We start from the raw sequence: 19631 nt of genomic DNA, 5'->3' as shown, positions 1-19631 counted from the left end.
TCTATGATGCATCCTGTTTTTTTGCTCTGTGGAGCGCACTCATCAGTGAATCACCACGGTCATCATTATTACCAACACATTGCTGAGAAGATGGCCTTTGGCAGGCTGATGGCCCCTGATGAGAGTGTGATCAGAGCCCGTCTACCTTGGTCCTCAGCAGCACACCTCCCCTGCATCCCACTACGTGGTTGCCAAGCAACAGAACTCTGTGGCAGCCTTCGAATTAACGGCGAGAATACTTATGTCAGTACACGGTGTTCTGGCCAAGCCGCAGCAGCCCACTGCCATGCTACAAGCAAGTCGGTTAGAGATTCTCAAAAAAAAAAAAAAAAAAAGAAAGAAATGTCCCACTCAATCACTAGAGGCAAGCAGAATTAGAGAGGCTCTAGAGAAATATGTGTCGCAAAGCAGGGAGGTTGGAGGGGAATGACGAATGAGTATAAAATACTTGGTGATTTACAAGTGTTTGTTTGTGTGGGAGGCGAAGCTGCTGCTTCCAGGCTCCTTCAGCTTAAATTCTCTGTTGTGTCTTTCATGTACAGATGCTGCAGAACAACCACTGTTACTAATATCTCTCTGATGTTCTCCACAAGCTTTGAGTTTGCATAGACTTTTTGGAAGTCCTGTAATGAGCCTGTGATCATCTGTCTTCCTGAAGTAGGACATGTTTTAAGCATTTATCTATTTATTTTTTTTCTTTTTTACTAAGCTTAAGATTCTGTTAAACAAACAAGCGGGCAAATGTGGCCTTGACGCACACATGTACATGCAGACATACACACACACACACACACACAGACACTGCTGTTTTAGTTCAAAACCCTGCTTCATTATTGCTAAGAGAAATCCCACTTCTGCATACTTCACCCTCCCTCCCTCATGATCATTTGTAATGACGTGAGAGTTTTATCACCAATTTATGCCTCCTTTAAAATTTCTCCAGATTAGCCAGTTCACAGGTTTATCTCTGTGCACGTAGCTGCCATTGTGTTTCTATGAGAACCTGAAGTTAATTACTATGATTTACTGCTGATTAGAGAGCTGTAGAGAGATTTTGCCATTACATTACCACTCACTGCCAGAAACCCGACCGTGGTTTCCAGGGAAACTGGAAATGTGAAGCTTTTCAATAGACACAGCCACAGCCTAAAGAGCGAGGATTGCCTAAGATAGATTCTTCTAGAGACAAACCTGTAGCCACTGCAATCAGCATCAATCACCGGGGGGAGATGCACGGACAGATGTTTGTCGCAATCGGTGCTGAGATTTGCAATGTTTGACCCAAATCTGAAGAAGAGTTGTGGAGTGGCTTCAGCCTGACTTTAGACTGCTGAGGTATGTCCTAATTTTCTGAGATCTCCTTTTGTAATCATGCTTGTTTTATAGTTACATTTTGAAAACAACTCTGAATTCATGTGCACGCTGTTTGTGTTATGTAATTATGGACTAGAATAGAATTCAGACAGGAGCTGATAATGAGATATTTTTGGGCATGAAGATTTGACTTTGTCTCTTTTTAAAGTATTTAAAAAGATAGTCCTGCGATATTAAAGTAAGTGTGCAAACAATTCTGATCAAGTAGTAGCAGTGATGCTCCTGTGTCTATTTGAATAACTGAATAATATCAATTTCGTTTCGTATCACATGACAGAATATTTTTATCTTCCGCTTGTGCTTGTGCTTGTGCTTGTGCTTGTTCCCGATGATTAACTGCGCGGACACTTTCACACTGCTGTGTTATTCCTGCAGGTAATTCTAGCCCTTTAATGCGGAGACAGAATGGGAAGCCTTAAGGATGAGATGAGAGGTGTCACGGAGGACCACCAGCCTTGCGAGAAGACGGATAATGGGGGGCGTCCGGGAGGCTCAGATAGCACTGCTGCGCCTGAAGGACCTCAACTGTACAGGAGTCAAGAGTCAACCACTCAAGGGGACTATCAGCCGGCACTACAGGGGAATGTCAGCTCTGTTGAGGAGAAAGAGAAAAACCTAATATCTAAAGATCAAGTGCTTTCAGGGGGGGATTATAGCAATGCTGACCTAACAGACACTGAACGAGTTAAAAACTGCACACAGATCGATGCCATGCCTGCAACAGAAGAGCACAATAAAACAACGACAGCAGCTACAAATAACGATGCAAAGGTGACGATCAAGTTTCTGAGTGATGGAGATGGAAAACCTGAAATTCAAGAGGAAAACTTTGAAGATCAAAATCTCAACAGAGGAAAAGATGCAGGAATTGAGAAAATCTCAGTTGCTGTCCCATCAACTCCAGACCCTTATGACCCACGCTCCCCGGCCCCTTTTGGGCAGCACCACATGCGCACACAGGTGAGCCTCGAGGTGGTCCAGTGCTGCTCGGCAGCAACCAGCCCCATGACTCCTCCAGAGGGCAGCCATTCCTTCTTCTTCCCAAGTTCTTTTGGGAAACCTCAAGCCGTGGGCACTGACACTAAAGATGCAGAGTTGCAGGTGGGTCAGCAAGTGGAGTTCTGCTCTGTCGCCACATCCCCCATGACCCCCAAATCCCCATATAGCATGGCTTTCCCAGAGGTTATCGGGAGAGAGCCAGTGCAAAGGGACGAGAAAGTGAAAAAGAATGAGGAGCAGAGGGAGACTGGTCAGCAGGAGAAAAAAGTTTCAGCAGATGCTGTGTCAGAAACAACTGAAACTTTAAAATTTACTACATCAAAGGAGATGACTGAGAGTTCCACCAATGGAGTGGATGCTGAGTTAATAGGCGCACATGTAAGTGTGGAGGGTAGCAATCAGCAGTGTAAGCAGCAGAGGATGGGAAGTATGGATCAAGACATTACAATCTTGGTGACCCAGTATGGCAACAATGAGGAGGAAGAAACGGACGAGGCTGAGTCGTTTTTTTATTCTGTTGAACCGGAGATGGTCAAAATAGATGAAGATGAGGTTGGAGAAAGCTGCAGTGATATAAAGAGGAAGGAAGGAAAGTCCTTCAGTGAAAGTGTTCACAGGAGCACAAACGATCCACAAACTAAAGTACCTTCTGCTGCTGTCAGCGAACATCCGAAAACATGCACAGGATCCGAGCAGTCAGAGGTCGAAAACAAAGATGCACGTGAAGAAGAGAGAGTTGTTTCTGCAAAAAAATCCCCCATCCCTGAATCACCGGCTCCCTTTGGCTGCCATAACATCCGCACACAGGTGAGCCTGGAGGTAGTACAGTGTCAGTCTGTGGCCACCAGCCCCATGACCCCACCTGAGGGGGACCAGGCCTTCTATTTCCCCACCTCTTTTGGAAAATGTGGGGCTGTGGGCACAGAGACTAAAGATGCTGAGTTGCAGGTGGGTCAGCAGGTGGAATTTCGCTCTGTCGCTACCGCACCCATGACCCCGAGAACTCCCACGATTATGACTTTCCCTCAGGTCATGAAGGAGCCTAGCATAGAGGAGAAGATAGTGGAGGAGGAAGAGGAAAAGAAAGAAGAGGCAACAGAGGAGAAAGAGGAAAAGAAAGAGGAGGCAAAGAAGGAGAAAGAGGAAAAGAAAGAGGAGGCAATGGAGGAGAAAGAGGTAAAGAAAGAGGAGGTGATGGAGGAGAAAGAGGTAAAGAAAGAGGAGGTGATGGAGGAGAAAGAGGAGAAAGTAACCCAAGAGAGAAAGGTGGAGGGAGTTGAAGAGAACACAAAGGAGGAAATCAACTGTAAGGAGAAAGATGAGGAGAAATGCGAGGAGCCAGTGCAGGAGGTGAGCTGGGATGAGAAGGGGATGACGTGGGAGGTGTACGGAGCTGTGGTGGAAGTAGCCGTGCTGGGCTCTGCCATCCAGAAACACCTGGAGAAGCAGGTGAAGAAGCAGAAGAGGCAATCCTCCATGCCACCGCCTCCTCCGCTCAACCCCACAGCTACACCCCTGACCCCCGAGATAGCCCAGGGGGGTTCAGGTAAGGGTCGTGCAGGGAGAAGAGGGGAGCATGATGGGAAAGCGGGCCGACGCAGAAGAAACCCCTTCCGCCTGCTAATGGAGAACATGCAGCAGCCACACTGTTGCTCCAGAGCTCATACCACTGAGTGACAGGAGAGAAAGTTTACATGGGATCTGATACACGTGGTTGTTATCCAGTGCATCCACTGAATGACGTCGTCTCGATGGTGTGAGAAAAAGAAGGACAAAATTCACACCTTCGCTCAAGACAAGCAAGCACAAAAGCATTTAATATGAAGTTTGCGCCGAGAAGCATTAACCGCTGAGAAAGCAGCCATAAATTATGATTTCTCTTTTTATCCCCCACACACCCCACCCTCGCTGATTGGTATTTTATTCACAAATCTCTCTGCACACACCGACAGAGTGATGATGGACGTTTGGGGAAATGAGAGCGATGCGTCAGCGTCATCATCAGCCTGGCTCTCCTCCTTTAGTGTTTTTCGCTGAAACCATCCACTGACTCATTTTAGCTGTTGGTGCTTTTTTTGTTGTTGTTTTTTCCACTCACCTCACACAATGTGAAGCCATGGCAACCAGCTTTTCTCCTGGTTGCTAAAAAGCTTGTTAAGCTTCGACAGAGAGAGAGAGATGATAGTGTAATGACAGGTTTTGAGTGTGATTTGTGACCTGGTGGCCTGGGGGTTAAATCGATTAAGTGTTGCCTTGATCTCTTTGTAAGAGGAGTCTCTACTGTCAGTGCAGGCTTTTGTATGTCTTATATATTGCTTTAGATTTGGCAGTGTTTTGACTTGTTTGTATTGTGAAAAGTGTAAAAAAAAAAAAAAGACAAAAAAACTGATGACGCGTACAATCACCTTTCGAGGAAAGTAATGACTCCTGATATCAGGGTATTTTTAGTCATGAGTGCTCACAGTATTTTAATGCCATAATCTGTGATCCTGTTGTAAATTATGCGAAGGCAATGATTTTAAGCGTGTTTTAAACAAGCGGTTGTTACAGTGTCAGTGAATGTCCGTGTTCACCAGCATTAACTTCAGGTCCACATTCAAAGGATCAGAATTTATTCATGGATTGCACTTGTGTTACATTCATTTAGGTGTCAGTAAACAGTGAATAATCTTTTTAATCTGCTGCTTGTTGGAAGTCACTCTGCATGAGTTTTTTTTTTTCTCTTCATCAAGAATTTCATAGCAAACACTGACAAATTAAAACAGGGAAAGAGAGAGCGAGATTTTGTCAGACACACAGTTATAAATAAGGGTTTCATTCATACACTGACATTTTGAAACCTTTTTTTTTTTAATTTATCTGTTTTTCTTGATTTCTGTGTTGGTATAACTTTAAGAAACAGTTTCTTTCAAAAGCAATTCAAACCCTTTTTAAACCACTGCTTATTATAATAACAAAAATAAAGTGATTCACATGTGCATCAAGCAAGAAGTTTGTGTGTTTAACCACTGCTGCTATTCATTTTTTTATACTGCATGGATTGAAACTGTCTCTACAGAAAGATAAAGGAAGAGTTTGATATTTTTAGGCCATCGATATTGATTTCACTTTCATACCTATGTACAAACTATGAGGCTACAGCAAACAAGCAGTTCGCATACTTCAGCTCTCTGACTGGATTGGAATAAGGTCTTTGAAATCATTACACTTTTATACAATTAGATCTTTTTCACAAAATAGGATCCCCCTTTTGGTTCAGTTTTATGCTTGTAAAGGGTGTTTAGGCTTCAAAGTTAAATCTGTAATACAGAAATGGCTATTTGAAGATGAAGTCTTCATCAAGAACTATATAATAAGTTTGATTTGGTATGCCTGATTACAAAGAAGCTACATTTGTCTAGCTGAGGCATCTGGCCTTCACTATTTACATTACAAATCTGTGGTGTCAAATACAGGGTTGCTGTACCCCATGAGGGGGTTGTCAGTGCTTTGGTTTTGGTCAGCCAGGGTCAGTGCTTCATGCAAAGTCTCAGTGTACCCTGGTGGATCCTCTTTCGGATGTCGAGCACTTTCCAAGTCAGAGTCGTCGGAGTTGAAGCTTAGATGGCTTTGGTGGAAAAACAAAGAGAAAGAGGGAGACAATATGAACAAATGATCATTTCAAGGTTTTTGATTTAAAAACAACAATCACATGGCATTGCTGGAAGCACAGAGCCAGCTCTGTCACAACATGCTGTAGTGGGCACTCTGTGGCAAAATGTTCACCTGGAAATCATCCCGGTTTATTAACCAGCACAGCTACAGAGTGGTGAGCGCAGCTGCGTTTCACCGTGAGCCACCTTATCAAACTGTGTTGATCAAGCCAGTAACTGCTCTCTGTAGGCAGTGGACCGATTTACAGACAGGGTTCTTTGTTTCCTTGTTGTTTTTGTTTTACCTGTGTTTGTCATCATCAGAGCTGCTCTCTTCTAACTCGATGGTTGTGTCGATGTTCAGGTTGAGCACAGGATTAGCACTATCAGAGAGAAGTGACACATGTTAGAAGGCAAACTTATACATTAGGTTTCATACCATTGCCTGTTTCATTTATCTGAATAAGGTTTTGTCTCCTCACCCTTCCATAGTGTACTTGTTGGTTCCAGGTAGCATAAGACCATTTTTCTGGTTGTCATAATTCATACTGGATGCAGATTCTGCAGCTTTAGCAGCCTTAAGCTTCCTTCTGTAGCTGTAGGGTGGAATGATGAGTGGTCAGTACACAGACTCCCTGCTGGTCATAGTTGTTTGAAATCATAGGTATCACATTTTCTTACTTTCTGCGAGTGCAGAGGAGTGAAGTGGTGAGGACAAGAAGTACAATGACAAGGCCTGCCACAATCCCCAGCAGGACATATTTTACTGTGTCCACCGTTTTTTCTTCCTCGGGAGCAGTCCCCTAAAAACAGAGGTTTCAGGTTTCGAGTTTCATATGTAGATTATATTTATACTAACCTCACAATTTTCACATGTCCTTTAATACTGATCAGACTTATCAGACCTCTTACTAATCTGGAGTTAATTGTTTTGTAAAATGAACCAAAGGGATTGCTACTGCTGTCTCCTTTAACCAGATTTTAAATGTCTTTATCCCTGTAAAATATATTTTACTTTACTTTTCTAAATCTACATTAAAAAATTGTTTTTACACCCTCAATATACACAAAGCAATAATTTTGAGTAAAATGCAACTGTAATATATAAAATTTATAAAAAGGTTTATTTATTCAAATAATTAAAAAATGTGACTTCATTTGACAAGATTCCATTAAATGTAGCATTTTACATTGTACTTACGTAATAAAATTCCATGAAAAAATGTACATGTAAAAAATCAGTTACATTTTTTTTGGGTTTTTATTGATGTTTTTTTGGGGGGGGTGGGGGGGGTCAACACTGATATTAAAGTAATTTAATATAAGTAATTTTTCCATATAGCCAATATAATTCAAATGCACCATCCCTTACATACACTGTAATGTTACATACACTGAGTCATTAATCTCAACGTAGTTACGGCTGTTTCTGAAGATCACGTGATCCACCTTTATGGGAAATCAAATGCCTTTTAATATTTAATAAATATAAATCCTAAATTATTGAAAATTAGGCATGTTTTTTAAAAGTGATACACATGAAACAATTCTGAATTTAACCTGCTGGTGGAGCCAGAGTGCTTGTTGGAGCACACATTGAACTTGGTGAAAAGAATCAGTGAACTATCCCCTGCCCCTGTGCTGACTCTGAAATACTTTGTATTAGACTGCCAACAGCAATTTATCAAAAAAGAAGAATAAAAAAAATGATGACAAAATGACCAAGAAGATATAAAGAAGAGGCAGAAAAATAGTTGGGTTTTTTTGCCGTGTTTAAAAAATAAAACCGTACTTACAATGTTATCTAGCCCAAGCTCTATCAGCTTAGGAAAGTGTTCCGCATCAGAGAGCATTATTTCCACTTGAACAGAGGTAAGGGCCGTTCCATTGGCATAGACAAAATAAGCTACCACAATAGTTTTCTCTGTAGCCCTGAGAGAACCATTAAAACACACACACACATACACATAAATTAAATCAACACATTTCAGCTGTTTAAAACCTAAAACCTGGAGTTGCTGCCATTGACATTTTGTCTACATGTGCAATTGCACCACCTAGTGAGGAAAAACAAAGCATAGGAGTAAGCAAGGAGATATGAAAGGGAACTTACCTGGATGTCTCACTGTTGTAAGGCCTAAGAGCAACAATTTCAACAGCAGCCTTAGTGGCAGTCATAAGTGCTCTAAGAGTCCCAGAAGATGACGGGGGGAAGAAAATGGGTAGATTTAAGTGGTGACTGAATGAAAATTAGCAGATTAGATCAGATATAGTCTTTACTAATGATTCAGACATTACCTCTTGATCTCACTGAGCTTTTTTTCAACCTCAATCTGATTATTTGCAAACCTGAGTTCGACTTTGTAGGATTCATCGACTGTGAAAATCTGCAGTTATAAAAAGAATGCAAACATTGGTGTGTGCTGCAAGTTTTACAGCCTGTTTTCAATATACAACACAGGGTAAGCAAATCCCACGTCACTTACATCCAGCACGGTGCTAGAGGACAGGCCGCCGGGATCAGTCGCAGAGACTGTTACCAAATACTTCCCCTTCAGTGTCAAATCAAGTGTCTGTGTAGATCTGTGGATAGTTGAAGGGAAGCACACCCATAAGAACCATAAAAATGCACCCATGACAATATCATTTTGGAAAAAACAACACGTGCATGGGCTCCTATTATCCCTGCTCGAGTATAAATGTAAATATATAAGTAAAAGTAAAAACACCGACACTTGTGAGAAAAACCAGAGCAGACTGAGTTGTGACTGCAGGAGACGATTTTGTACTCACTGAATAATCCCAACATAGCGGTCATTTTGCTGTGTGGTGACAGCCTCAAACAGTGCCCCCTTGTCACTTATTTCATTGTTGGTGTTTTGGAATTTCACATCTGTCACTTTAAACTCGATCTGACTGTTTATGCCACTGTCACGATCTGTAGCCTATGAAAGACATGAAGTAGAGCATCATGCTTCATGCATCGTTAACATGCCTAAATGAGGTCAGGTGTTTTTGCTTTTCAGTCGTACTCACAGTGACCCCTGCAACTGATGTCCCTTTGCTTGCACTTTCTGACACCACAACTATAAAAGAAGAAGAAAAAAATCAGCGTTGGACTCATATAATGTTTTAAAAATTTAGGGCGATATGTGAAAGAACGTGGCCCTGTTGGTAAGTACTGCAGACGACTGGTTATTCTGAGAGGACTCACCAAACACCTGACTGTCTGAGAAAATGAATTCTGGGGCATTGTCATTGATGTCTTCAATGTTGATCACCATTAGGCCTGAAGAGAAATGACAGTGAACCAGCTTTTATGTAAGCTGTTTGTTTTAATGGCTTACTCTTATTATCAGCAAACAACCCATTACTGACCTGTCGTGGCGCTGTTGTTATATCCCTTCTCTGTGTTAATGTCCACCACCTGAGCCTCTACAATCGCCTGGTCGCATTTTTCATAATCCACCGTGAACTTAGGGTTGACCCTGACCTCTCCGTTTGGATCCAGGACAAACAAGTCGCAGAAATCCAGGGTGTTATTGCATCTGCATTTGACGGATTCCAGCTCAAAGACCAGAGAATGACTCCCGTCTTTATCTTCCGCTTTAAAACTCCCAACAGCTTCCACTACTGTGGTGTTCTCCTTCACTGTCATAGATGCTATTGGCGTGAACTCAGGTCGCTCATCATTTACATCAAGTACATCTACGTCCACCATCACTGTAGCTTTATTTGACTCCAGATCTGCTGCCTCTACCCTCATATTAAACTTTTTGGGGCCTTTCTCATAGTCCAGCTCAATGTCTGGGTCCACAGTGATGTTTCCCATGAAACCTCTTGTGGCAGCGAAGGTTCGAATGATGAAGTTCCCAAAGCTCCCATCGACAATGCTGAAAGAGATGCGATTAAACTCTGCTGTTTGGTCCAAATCCTCAGCTTCAACAGAGCCAACAAATGCACCTGAATGAATGATAAATATGAATTAAAACCCTGACAAGTTAAGTTGTAAACACTTAAAACATTTTGCGGTGTGAAATACTTGCCTTTTTCTCCTTCTTTAACAGAGAATTTGTAAGATGGGGCAAAAATTGTTGGCGTGTTATCATTGATGTCCTGAAATGGATCATAAAGAAGAAGAAACACTGGCAGTCATCAGCTGTACCAGCATTTATACCATCTCTTGTAACTTGGTACTGTCAACTTGCTAAAATACCTACCTGTACATTGATGGTAACTGTGACATTGGTGGATAGCGGGGGTTCACCCTGGTCTGTAGCAGTCACTACAAGTTTAATCTCCCCTTCCAGCATTGGATCCAGGGCCTCACGATCCAGTTCAACATGGTTTGTCAAAACACCGGTTTCAGGGTCTATAGTGAAGTTCTTACTGTATGTGCTTGACACGATACCATACACAATTTGGCTGTTTGGAGTATTGGGCTCATCTCCATCAGTAGCCTGTCCAAAGCAGAGAAACATCAGAAGAGACACTTTTAGGAAGATGATTTTCTTTGCTGATACTGCAAAAATGCAATAAAGCCTGAAAACAAAATTTATGGCCAAATGCTGAATTTAATCCAGTAATGCCATGTATCGTATAAACTTTTAAGGCTACAAAAGTACAATATTGACCAAAACCTCATATATGTAACCTGAAATGTAATTTCTTTTTTAATATAATTTGTCAGAAGGTCCAACAAACATTCCAGTTTCAAAAAAATACAATTTTCTGGAAATGATTTCATGGATCAGCCTTGACAGGGTTAAGTCATTTGATTAAATGTACATTTTTGATGTAATGTTGTTACATTGTGTAAAACAGTGTAAAACATTTATTGGAATCTGGTCAAATGAAATGTACCTGATTGGTATACATCTAGTTTATACCAAGCATATTTTCCTTAATAATTAATAATTTATTTCAGTCACATTTAAATTATTTTAAATTAAAAGTGATGTTTCATATTTATGATGACATGTTTTGACTGTGTATGCATTTGAAAATTATAACTCCCTGTCAATTTCTTGGAAAGTTTTTTTAAAATAATATTTTAGTCCTGGCTACACACTTTATTCATGTCACATGACAGGCCATGATATTGGGTGATGCAAATTTCTCCAGAAATGTATGTTTGGATCAGACTTCACTAGACTCTTATACATATGCTAAATCCATATTTCTTAATTTTAATGGAATTTAGCAGATTTTAAAAATATATATATGTTATTAAAAAGCTCTGAACTAAGAGTTTAAGGTCAGATACAATGCACTGTAAAAAAAATATATCCTAATATAAAAGTATTTTACTGTGTATTTTACAGTTTTGTACTGTTCTTCTAGAATATCATTAAATCTGCATCAATAGACTGTGATTTCACATTTCAAATGTAAATTAACGTAAAATTACTGTAATGTAATAAAACATAATTTTCTTGTTTTTTAAATGTATTTGTCTGTACATATGCATATTTAGATTGTTAAAATACATTCACAAATATTTGTCCGTTATTTGAAAGATTGGACTGTTAAATTCAAATGTAATGCTATGGAAAAATATATAAAATTATTCTTATAAACTTTTTTTAGAAAGTTGGCAGTTCGCCTTGTAATCAGAAGGTTGCCGGTTCGAGCCCCGGCTCGGACACTCTCGGTCATTGTGTCCTTGGGCAAGAAACTTCACCTACCACCTACTGGTGATGGCCAGAGGGGAATTATAAAGTGGAATTGTAAAGCGCTTTGAGGGTTTCAAAATGCGCTATATGAATGCAATCCATTATTATTTAAACCAACTCTTAACTGTATATTTCTGTACATTTAAGTATCATTATTCATATTGCCGCATTCATTGACCTTGTTTATAGGTAATTTCATTGTTTAATCACATTAAATTGTTCCTAATTTAATGTTTAAAAGCACTTGAAAAAAGCAAAATCCCATGTAAAATTAGGGCAACAAATTGTATTTTCATTACTGGAAATAACCGTATTTTTATGAGTAAGTTATTTTCTGTTATTTTATGGTATTGTTTTTTGGCGCCCAGCTGCCGGAATATTACTGGTTTTTTAAAGATGTTTTTTCTAACAGTGTGACTGTTGTTCCATATAAACCCTTCACTTTGAAAATTATGACCATAGCTGCAGCCTCATGAACTTTTTGCTGTCTCTGCCTACCAACATTAACATGCACAATAAAGCGCTTTTCATTTTTCAGCAACATGAAACCTGTTATTTGTGTTCATGTCTTCTAGGCTCTTCAAAGTAGAAGTGATAAGTAAATGTATGTATGAGAAGTCTTGAGGCAACTGTTGTTGTGATTTGGTGCTATATAAATAAAGTTGAATTGAATGGAATGGAATTGAAGTCATTGCCTTTAAGCAGTTAATTCCTGCCAGCCAATGGGGATGCCTTTATTAATGCATATAAAGACTATACTACACTATTATTTGATAGCCCCACCACCACCACCTGCTGCTGTTTTCCCCCCCAAAATGAAAAAAATAAATTAATCAAAATTAATTTGACAGCTATTGTCCTTAGTGCTCACCCTGCCAAACTTACCTCTATTTTGACTTCAAGCTCTTGGCCCTCTCTAACAAAAGCCACGTAAGAATCTCTGTTCATGACTGGAGGCTTGTCATTAATGTCAGTCAGTGTGATCTCCAGTACTGTAGAGCCAGGCTTGCCATCTGTGTCTCTGGCCTGTAGGGTCGCTGTATACAGAGATCTGAGCTCACGATCCAGGAGCTCTTGGCTTTTCACATAAACTTTGCCTGTGCGTGACTCCACGTCAAAGTAAGGTAATCTGAAACATAGCATAGACTGTTGGAGAGGTGTTGCGTGCAAGACAAAGACAGAATTACTGCAGCAGGCCACAAGTGAAGACGTACATGCTGTCGGGAAAAAGTTTGTATGTCAGGTTGCCTTTATCCATTGTGTCTGGATCATCTGCCTAAAAGAGAGAAAACAAAACAACGTGTGAGAGTTTCTGAAACAAAAGAATAAAAGCTCCGGATGTCTGAGAGAGAATTCAGACTGCAAGGAACTTACGGTGATTATGGCCAATTCTGTCCCAATGGGTGAATGCTCTGACACATTTAACCTGTATGTGTCCTGTTTGAAGGTTGGACTGTTGTCATTGGCATCCTTGATGTTTATAGTGACTTGAGCAGTGGAGCTGAAGGCGGGTTTATATTGATCTACAGCAGTCACCTGCACCATGATATGAGCAACTCATTGGAATTGTAAAGAGTTTTAAAAGTCACAAACATGAGTGGTATTGGCACATGCAATGGTTTGTATGTATATATATGGCTTATTTTAATTACATTTTTACCTGCAAAGTCATTTGCCGTTTTTTTTCAAAATCCAGATTTTCGGGCTGCCTGATCATGATCTGAACGATGCTGTCTACAGTGGTAAATTGAGGTTCCACAGAAAACACGGCTTTGTCCTCTCCATCCAAGATTAGCTGAGTGTTGGAAATCTGTAAAATCCCAGGACCCAAAAGTTTTATGTTTGATCCATAATGTTACACAGAGCTGATATTGATTGGGGGGGGGGGGGACTGGAGACCTCATCCTATAGATGATGAATGGTCTGTTTCCTTACCTTGTCGGGATCTTTGACAGTCATGCCGATGTTAATAAATCCCAGTGAGTGCTCCAAGATCTCACCAGTGAATTCAGTTGCTGTTACACAGTCGTCCCCTGAGTCTCCACACTTGTAAAACTCTGGCTTATTGTCATTGTCATCAAGGATGTTGATCTGCACAGTTGTTGTGACGCTGGCACGAACCCCGTGGATGTTTTCTTTAGACTCAGTGGCCTTAAATAGGCCAAAATGAATTTTATTTTTTCAATATTCAAGATATTGTTAAAAAGATTAAATATATTTAATATTTCTCAATATTTTTTATGATTAATTATAATAATAATATTAAATTAAATGGTCTAAAGAAGAAGATCATAAATGTTTTTGTGGGGGGTTTTCTTGCATCATTGAGAAGTTGCTCCTGTGTAATGGTGGGTTCCACCATGACACCATCTGCTCTTTGTTTTCAGCGACCCTGAGCTCAGCCTCCCATTCTGCTCACACCAGTTCCCATCTGTATTTTGAATGTGCTCTCTAAGGTCACTGTAAACACCTTCAAAAACTGCTACTAGTGCAACTTTGGTGAAAAACTGTTATGCAAAGTTAAAAAAAAAATCCCCCCAAAACAATGAGAAAACATTGTCACCATTAGTTTCATGAGTTTTGTGAAGATTTGTCTTCCTCAACCTTCAAAATGGTCTTATCACAGTTTATGTCATGTTTGCTTGAGTTGTAAAAACAACCTTTGATTTGGGTTCTTAAAGACGCTCCGTCTTTAAGGAAGTTTCTGGTGCTACACAGAGAGGTTCAACCTGCCTTTCATTGCTGCTAGGTCTTATTAAGATAAGAGAATTTTATACTTGCTGGTCAATACGTCATAATGATTCTAGGGAGTGGTCTTGTTCTGTGTTAAGTCTTGACAAAATGTTGAGTTATTCCTTTAAATCTTAATACATAAAACTAAAAAATGAGTGACTGAAAAATGTCAGAGAAAGCTCAGTTTGGTCACAGTGAAACTGTAATGTGCTGTAATCTGTATGAACTTCATGTGATAACTTTAGTTAGTACTAATGGACAAGCTTACTGTAGTAACACACACAGAGAGAAGGAAATTGACAATGAAATAAAAATGTACCTTCACAGTCAGAGTTACAGTGTCACCAATAACTTCTCTGTCAATTTCTGACAGTACAGATATGACACCATCACTGGTTGAGATTTTAAACAGGCCAGCTTCTGATGACTCTGTAAAATAATGTGGAAATTACATATTATACTACCACTCACAAGCTAAAAGCAAAAAAAATACTGTAGCTTACCTTCAATGCTATAGCTGATTGCATCACTGACTCCTATGTCTGGGTCCACAGCAGTCACTTTAAGCACAGATGTGTCCTATCAAAGGAAAGAAAATGTTTATGAAATGTGAAGCATTTGAAAGTCTTTTATAAAAAATATGTCAACTCAAAGCAGGCTCAGTGCCTTCTATTACCACAGAAGTGTGGTAATAGTAACAAACAAACTGTAACAAAAAGTTGTCAAAGTCTTTGTATACACTGGGTCATATATTGTACTATCAGAAAAATCTTTGTTTGCCTTACAATAATTCTTTGAAATCATTGGTCAGGTTTAGCAGCACTCACCACAGGTGAATGCTCTCTAACACTTCCAACATAGGGAACGCCGATGAACTGAGGGTCAAGATCTGGGACATCCTCAACAGTAACGAAGGAATAAACAGTTTTCGACAAGTATTCTGTATCAGATTTATGACACTTGCCTCCACCATCCTGTTAGAAAACATTTTTAAAAATCTCTTAGTTTTTTTGATGATCAGATAAATCTAGAATACATTAAAACAGATTAAATATAACAGATAAACATGACACCTAAACTCAAAGATGCTGAAAATGTGTTATTCACTTTTGACAGGGCTATCAAATTATAAAAAACAAACAAAGTAAGTAAATAGTATGACCACTGTTACAATAAGCAAAGGCTTGTGACTGTGACTTTCACATAATTAAATTAATAGTGAATATTCATCATTTCTCTTTATCAAACTGACAAAGCAACATAATTTTTTATGCCTGAATGCTCTAGCTTCATTTACACTTTCTTATTAGGAGTAAATAACAGCGCAATTCACTGCTTAACAAACAAAAATCTGACTCTGGATGTTACAATATGCCCCCGTGTGTTATGTTACGTTAGCGGTTAGTTGTTTTAGTGTTCTTAGCTGCAGGTTTATTTAGGAGGACACATATAAAGTTACGTTTCAATTGTTTTGGAAACATCTCTAATCGATTTCTTATCAAACAGTTATATAAGAAAAATGGCGCCAGTCATATATCTGTTTATTATGATGTTTCAGCAGCACCAGAGTGGGTCAAAGAACCAAAGCAGAAGGAAACAGCTAGCGTGCTTCTCGTTAAACCAGTAGCGGTCTAAAGGTCACAAAACTGCCAACCCATCACACTAAAGGTCACTTAAATTGTGTACTTATTTAATTATTATAATTTAATGATTTACAATGTATTTAATTATATTTATTTATCTACTATCCACAATCTAAAATGTAAAAATAAAAAGCAGCATTTGAACAAAAGACTGGCTGATACAGATACAAGGAAGGGAAATTCACAACATGCCAAACTTTTCCTTTAAGAAATTAGGAACCACAAGAATATACAAAGCTGCTTTAACGTTAGGGCAACCTTTGCTATTTACACTTTTCTTTAACCAATATTAGTATCATAAGGTAACGCATGTTTAAACTTGAACAATCATACTTACACTGGCATTGATCTTCAGCCGATAGTAAGTACTCAGTGAGGTATAATTCAGGGGCTTGATCAGTTTGACATCACCACTTTCTCTTACAATGCTGAACAGACTAAACCCATCATTTGGGATTACCTGGAAAAAACAGGTAAACAGTGCTTTACAGGTTCATGGAACACCTCTATTGAATATCATTACATTTTATGTTTTCCTAAAGGAAGCTTACTTCATCAATGGCGTATGTAACAATGCCAGCAGTTCCTGTATCAGCATCAGTGGCTGATGCTTTAAACAAAGTTGTGCCTACAGGAGTATTCTGTTGATAAAACAGAAAAACAAAACAGAATTATAAAAACAGAAATTATTCACTTCGTAAACAAATGATTGTGTTTATTTTTTCCTTGATGATGAGCCAGTGGTAAATGGACTGCTTCTTTCATAGCACTTTTCTACTCTATCTGAGCACTCAAAACACTTTATAAAACATGCAACCCATTCATACAAATACTTTTTTCCTATGCTGCAGTGCAGTCACACTCAAATGAATGAATCAGAGAGCTACTTGGGGTTAGCATATTTGGCATGCAGCCTGAAGCAGCCAAGGATCAGACCGGTAAGCTTCCAATTAGGAGATGACCTGCTCTCCCTCCTGAGCTAGAATAACCCCAAAGAATGCTTTTCTCTCACAGCAACATGAAATGGTTAAATGGACATTATTTACTAACAAGTAAGATGCTGTGACAGAAAAAAAAAATCACAAAACCATTTGTATAGTAATTCATTTAAATATATTTGCCTTACTTCTGGAACACTTGTGTCATAAGAAGGCCTCTGAAAGATGGGTGCGTTGTCATTGGCATCAAGTAATATTATGGTTAAGTCTCCGGTTCTCTGTAACACATGATGCACTCTGTGAATATAATGGACAAACTGGCATTAAAGAAATAAATTTTACTAAGTTAGCTGTCACTTACATAATTAGGGCCATCGGAAACACCAGCTTCAAGTGTCAAATACCCTGGAGAAATCTAGAAGAGAGAATTGATCAAATGTATAAGTGCACATGCTTAACCGAAATTGTGTTTTTTCCAATAAAGGGTCGCTGCTCTATGTCTGCCACACCTCTCTATCAAGAGGCCTTGCAACAGATACAACCCCTGTAGATTCTTCAACTCTGAAGTTTTGAGCATTGGGCCCAATGAGTGTGTAAGTCAGTCTGTCACCATCTGGATCTGATGCAGTTATAGTAAATCCCGGTTGACCTGAAGAACAACAACATGGAAACATATATTAAAAGAAAATGGGCAAAAGAGACATATTACAAACATGTTTAAAAAAAAGAAGTTAAAACAAATTTAACATACCAACAGGGGTGTCTTCACACACTTCATAAACAAGTTCGGTGAATTCAGGACTGCTATTTGCTGCATAAGATTTGAAGATTAAATGTTGACATGAAGATAAGAAAAGCAAAAATGAATCATCAAACATCAAATGAACACACACCATTAGTTAGGCTGATCAGGCATAATAACAGTATGCTTCCTGCAATCCGCTCCATGCCTGCGAATCAAAAGAGACAATTTTATAAAAGTAGCAAATATTTGATTTTTGTTCTTAGTGTCACCATGAAATGGTAAAACCTTAAAGACAATTGCTCAGTTCACTTATCAGTATGCTAACAGGTTCATAATGACAATGTTCAGTTATTGGTTTTTACACTGACCACCTTACTAGTTATTAGTTCTAATCGCAAATTCTAGCTGAGGCAAAAAAAAAATTTAATCTTTAGAAAAACAACAAAATCATTAAATGTCATGATGCAAACAGAAATATAAGAAGGTGAATCACATACTGGATGACGCTGGTAGTACGCAGCTCTTGTCCTGATTTTTGTAGGCTGAAATTCAGCAGCCAATTGTTATTACAGCCACACCCAAACTGTTCACGGCATAGCAGGTGGTGAAAACACCTGGAAATCTTTGTTTACAGAGAGAACACAGCAGAACCTTTTTATAATATGAAACCTCAAACATTTACATTTTTGCTGTCCCCTTATATTAACTTAAAAAAGTGGACACCGTATTTTGACTATTTTTTAAAAACCTACTTTGGAACTTTGCATTAAGCTTTAAGTAATTTTACATACATTTTAAAAAAAGATGTAAAGACAGTTTAGTTCATTTTCAACTGTTAAAAAATTTGGTTGGCAGTTTTACACTTTGATGATGATGATATATATATATATATATATATAACCTTGAATAATTAAGATATAAAAATTAAGAATGACCTCATATAAACAAGTCTTTACTTGAATATGTAAGCCCTTTGTTTTAAGGGCTTTACCACTTTTTTTCGCTACTGTTCTAGGAAAGAAAAAACACCAAAAAAACTGATCAGCTTATTTCAGGTTTCAGGTGTTCGAAGCAACACACTGGATTGATATTACGTATTGTTCGTTATTATCTTCTTCTTTTCTTAATTATCTAAACATTATATAGTAATTACATAGTAACTAAATACATATACTAATGCTCTAAAAAATAAATCCAAATGCATAAGACAAACTTACCAGCCAACATTCACAGAGGGCTTCTTCTTTACTGATGTCTGGATGAGACCTTTGACTCTTGTTCCTCTTAGTGATTGTCGTCTCGCAGCAGTAAATATAAATGATTAACATGCACCAGTGACGTCCAGCAAATATGATAGCATTTTAATCCACTTCCTTGTTTGCTTGTTAAAAAAGAAAAAAAATGTTTTAACTGTTTTCTAATAAGTAAAACAGAAAAACTTCACACAGTTGAAGCTGGTCTCAACTATGACTTCACGCTAGCTGTTTAAGCGTAGAAACAAGCTCCTCACCAGTAACAAATGGCACTGAGCCATACTGGGCCACAAGTGTCCAAACGAGAACCCCACAAGTATCTGAAATGCCCTTTTGTCTAAATGAGTGGTGCTGCTGTCATGGCAACAATACTCTTCTGATTGCTTAGGTTTGGAAACCCAGGGCTTACTAATGCCCATGCCTTCAGAACCAATCAGAGATTCAGTCCCTTATCCAGAAACTACAGTTCCAGGCCCTAATGAGCTCTTCCCAGTGAAGCTCCACAACCCATCCAGTCTACTCTACTCATTAAAGGGTATCACACAAAGGATTATGCTCTCTTGTATCCACTGGCTTCATTCATAATGAGGCAATATACTGAAAACAACATCTTCACTGTGACTGAAACAAATGCCAGTA

At 38.9% G+C, this 19631-nt stretch overlaps 2 protein-coding genes across 2 annotated transcripts; one reads left to right on the top strand and one right to left on the bottom strand.

The window, feature by feature from the left end:
* Positions 1 to 1224: 1224 nt before the first annotated feature.
* Positions 1225 to 4078, top strand: gprin1 (G protein regulated inducer of neurite outgrowth 1). Its single transcript, XM_080900505.1, has 2 exons — positions 1225 to 1335; positions 1750 to 4078. The coding sequence occupies exon 2, from the start codon at positions 1780 to 1782 to the stop codon at positions 4048 to 4050; it is 2271 nt and encodes a 756-aa protein (XP_080756631.1). The 5' UTR covers positions 1225 to 1335; positions 1750 to 1779; the 3' UTR covers positions 4051 to 4078.
* Positions 4079 to 4624: 546 nt separating this feature from the next.
* On the bottom strand, positions 4625 to 19067 carry cdhr2 (cadherin related family member 2; the record flags this gene model as incomplete). Its single annotated transcript, XM_080901069.1, is given in 32 exon segments — positions 4625 to 5980; positions 6311 to 6388; positions 6488 to 6601; positions 6687 to 6808; positions 7802 to 7937; positions 8119 to 8190; positions 8304 to 8392; positions 8492 to 8588; positions 8799 to 8950; positions 9042 to 9091; positions 9220 to 9294; positions 9384 to 9968; positions 10052 to 10121; positions 10226 to 10465; positions 12566 to 12809; positions 12895 to 12956; positions 13055 to 13216; positions 13341 to 13490; positions 13616 to 13831; positions 14733 to 14842; positions 14917 to 14992; positions 15241 to 15387; positions 16394 to 16516; positions 16608 to 16697; positions 17183 to 17272; positions 17356 to 17409; positions 17504 to 17643; positions 17746 to 17805; positions 17888 to 17944; positions 18237 to 18251; positions 18254 to 18281; positions 18957 to 19067. Coding segments are annotated over 32 exon segments (3993 nt in total). The 3' UTR covers positions 4625 to 5802.
* Between the last annotated feature and the right edge of the window lie 564 nt (positions 19068 to 19631).

The sequence above is a fragment of the Rhamphochromis sp. 'chilingali' genome (genome assembly GCF_963969265.1).
Source record: "Rhamphochromis sp. 'chilingali' genome assembly, chromosome: 13".
Lineage (NCBI taxonomy): Eukaryota > Metazoa > Chordata > Actinopteri > Cichliformes > Cichlidae > Rhamphochromis > Rhamphochromis sp. 'chilingali'.
Note: the sequence above shows the minus strand (reverse complement) of the source record. Positions and strands in the feature narration are given on the sequence as shown.

Bases quoted from the DNA above. Each gene is read 5' to 3' on its own strand.
- gprin1 (XM_080900505.1), top strand. From the start codon at position 1,780: ATGGGAAGCCTTAAGGATGAGATGAGAGGTGTCACGGAGGACCACCAG.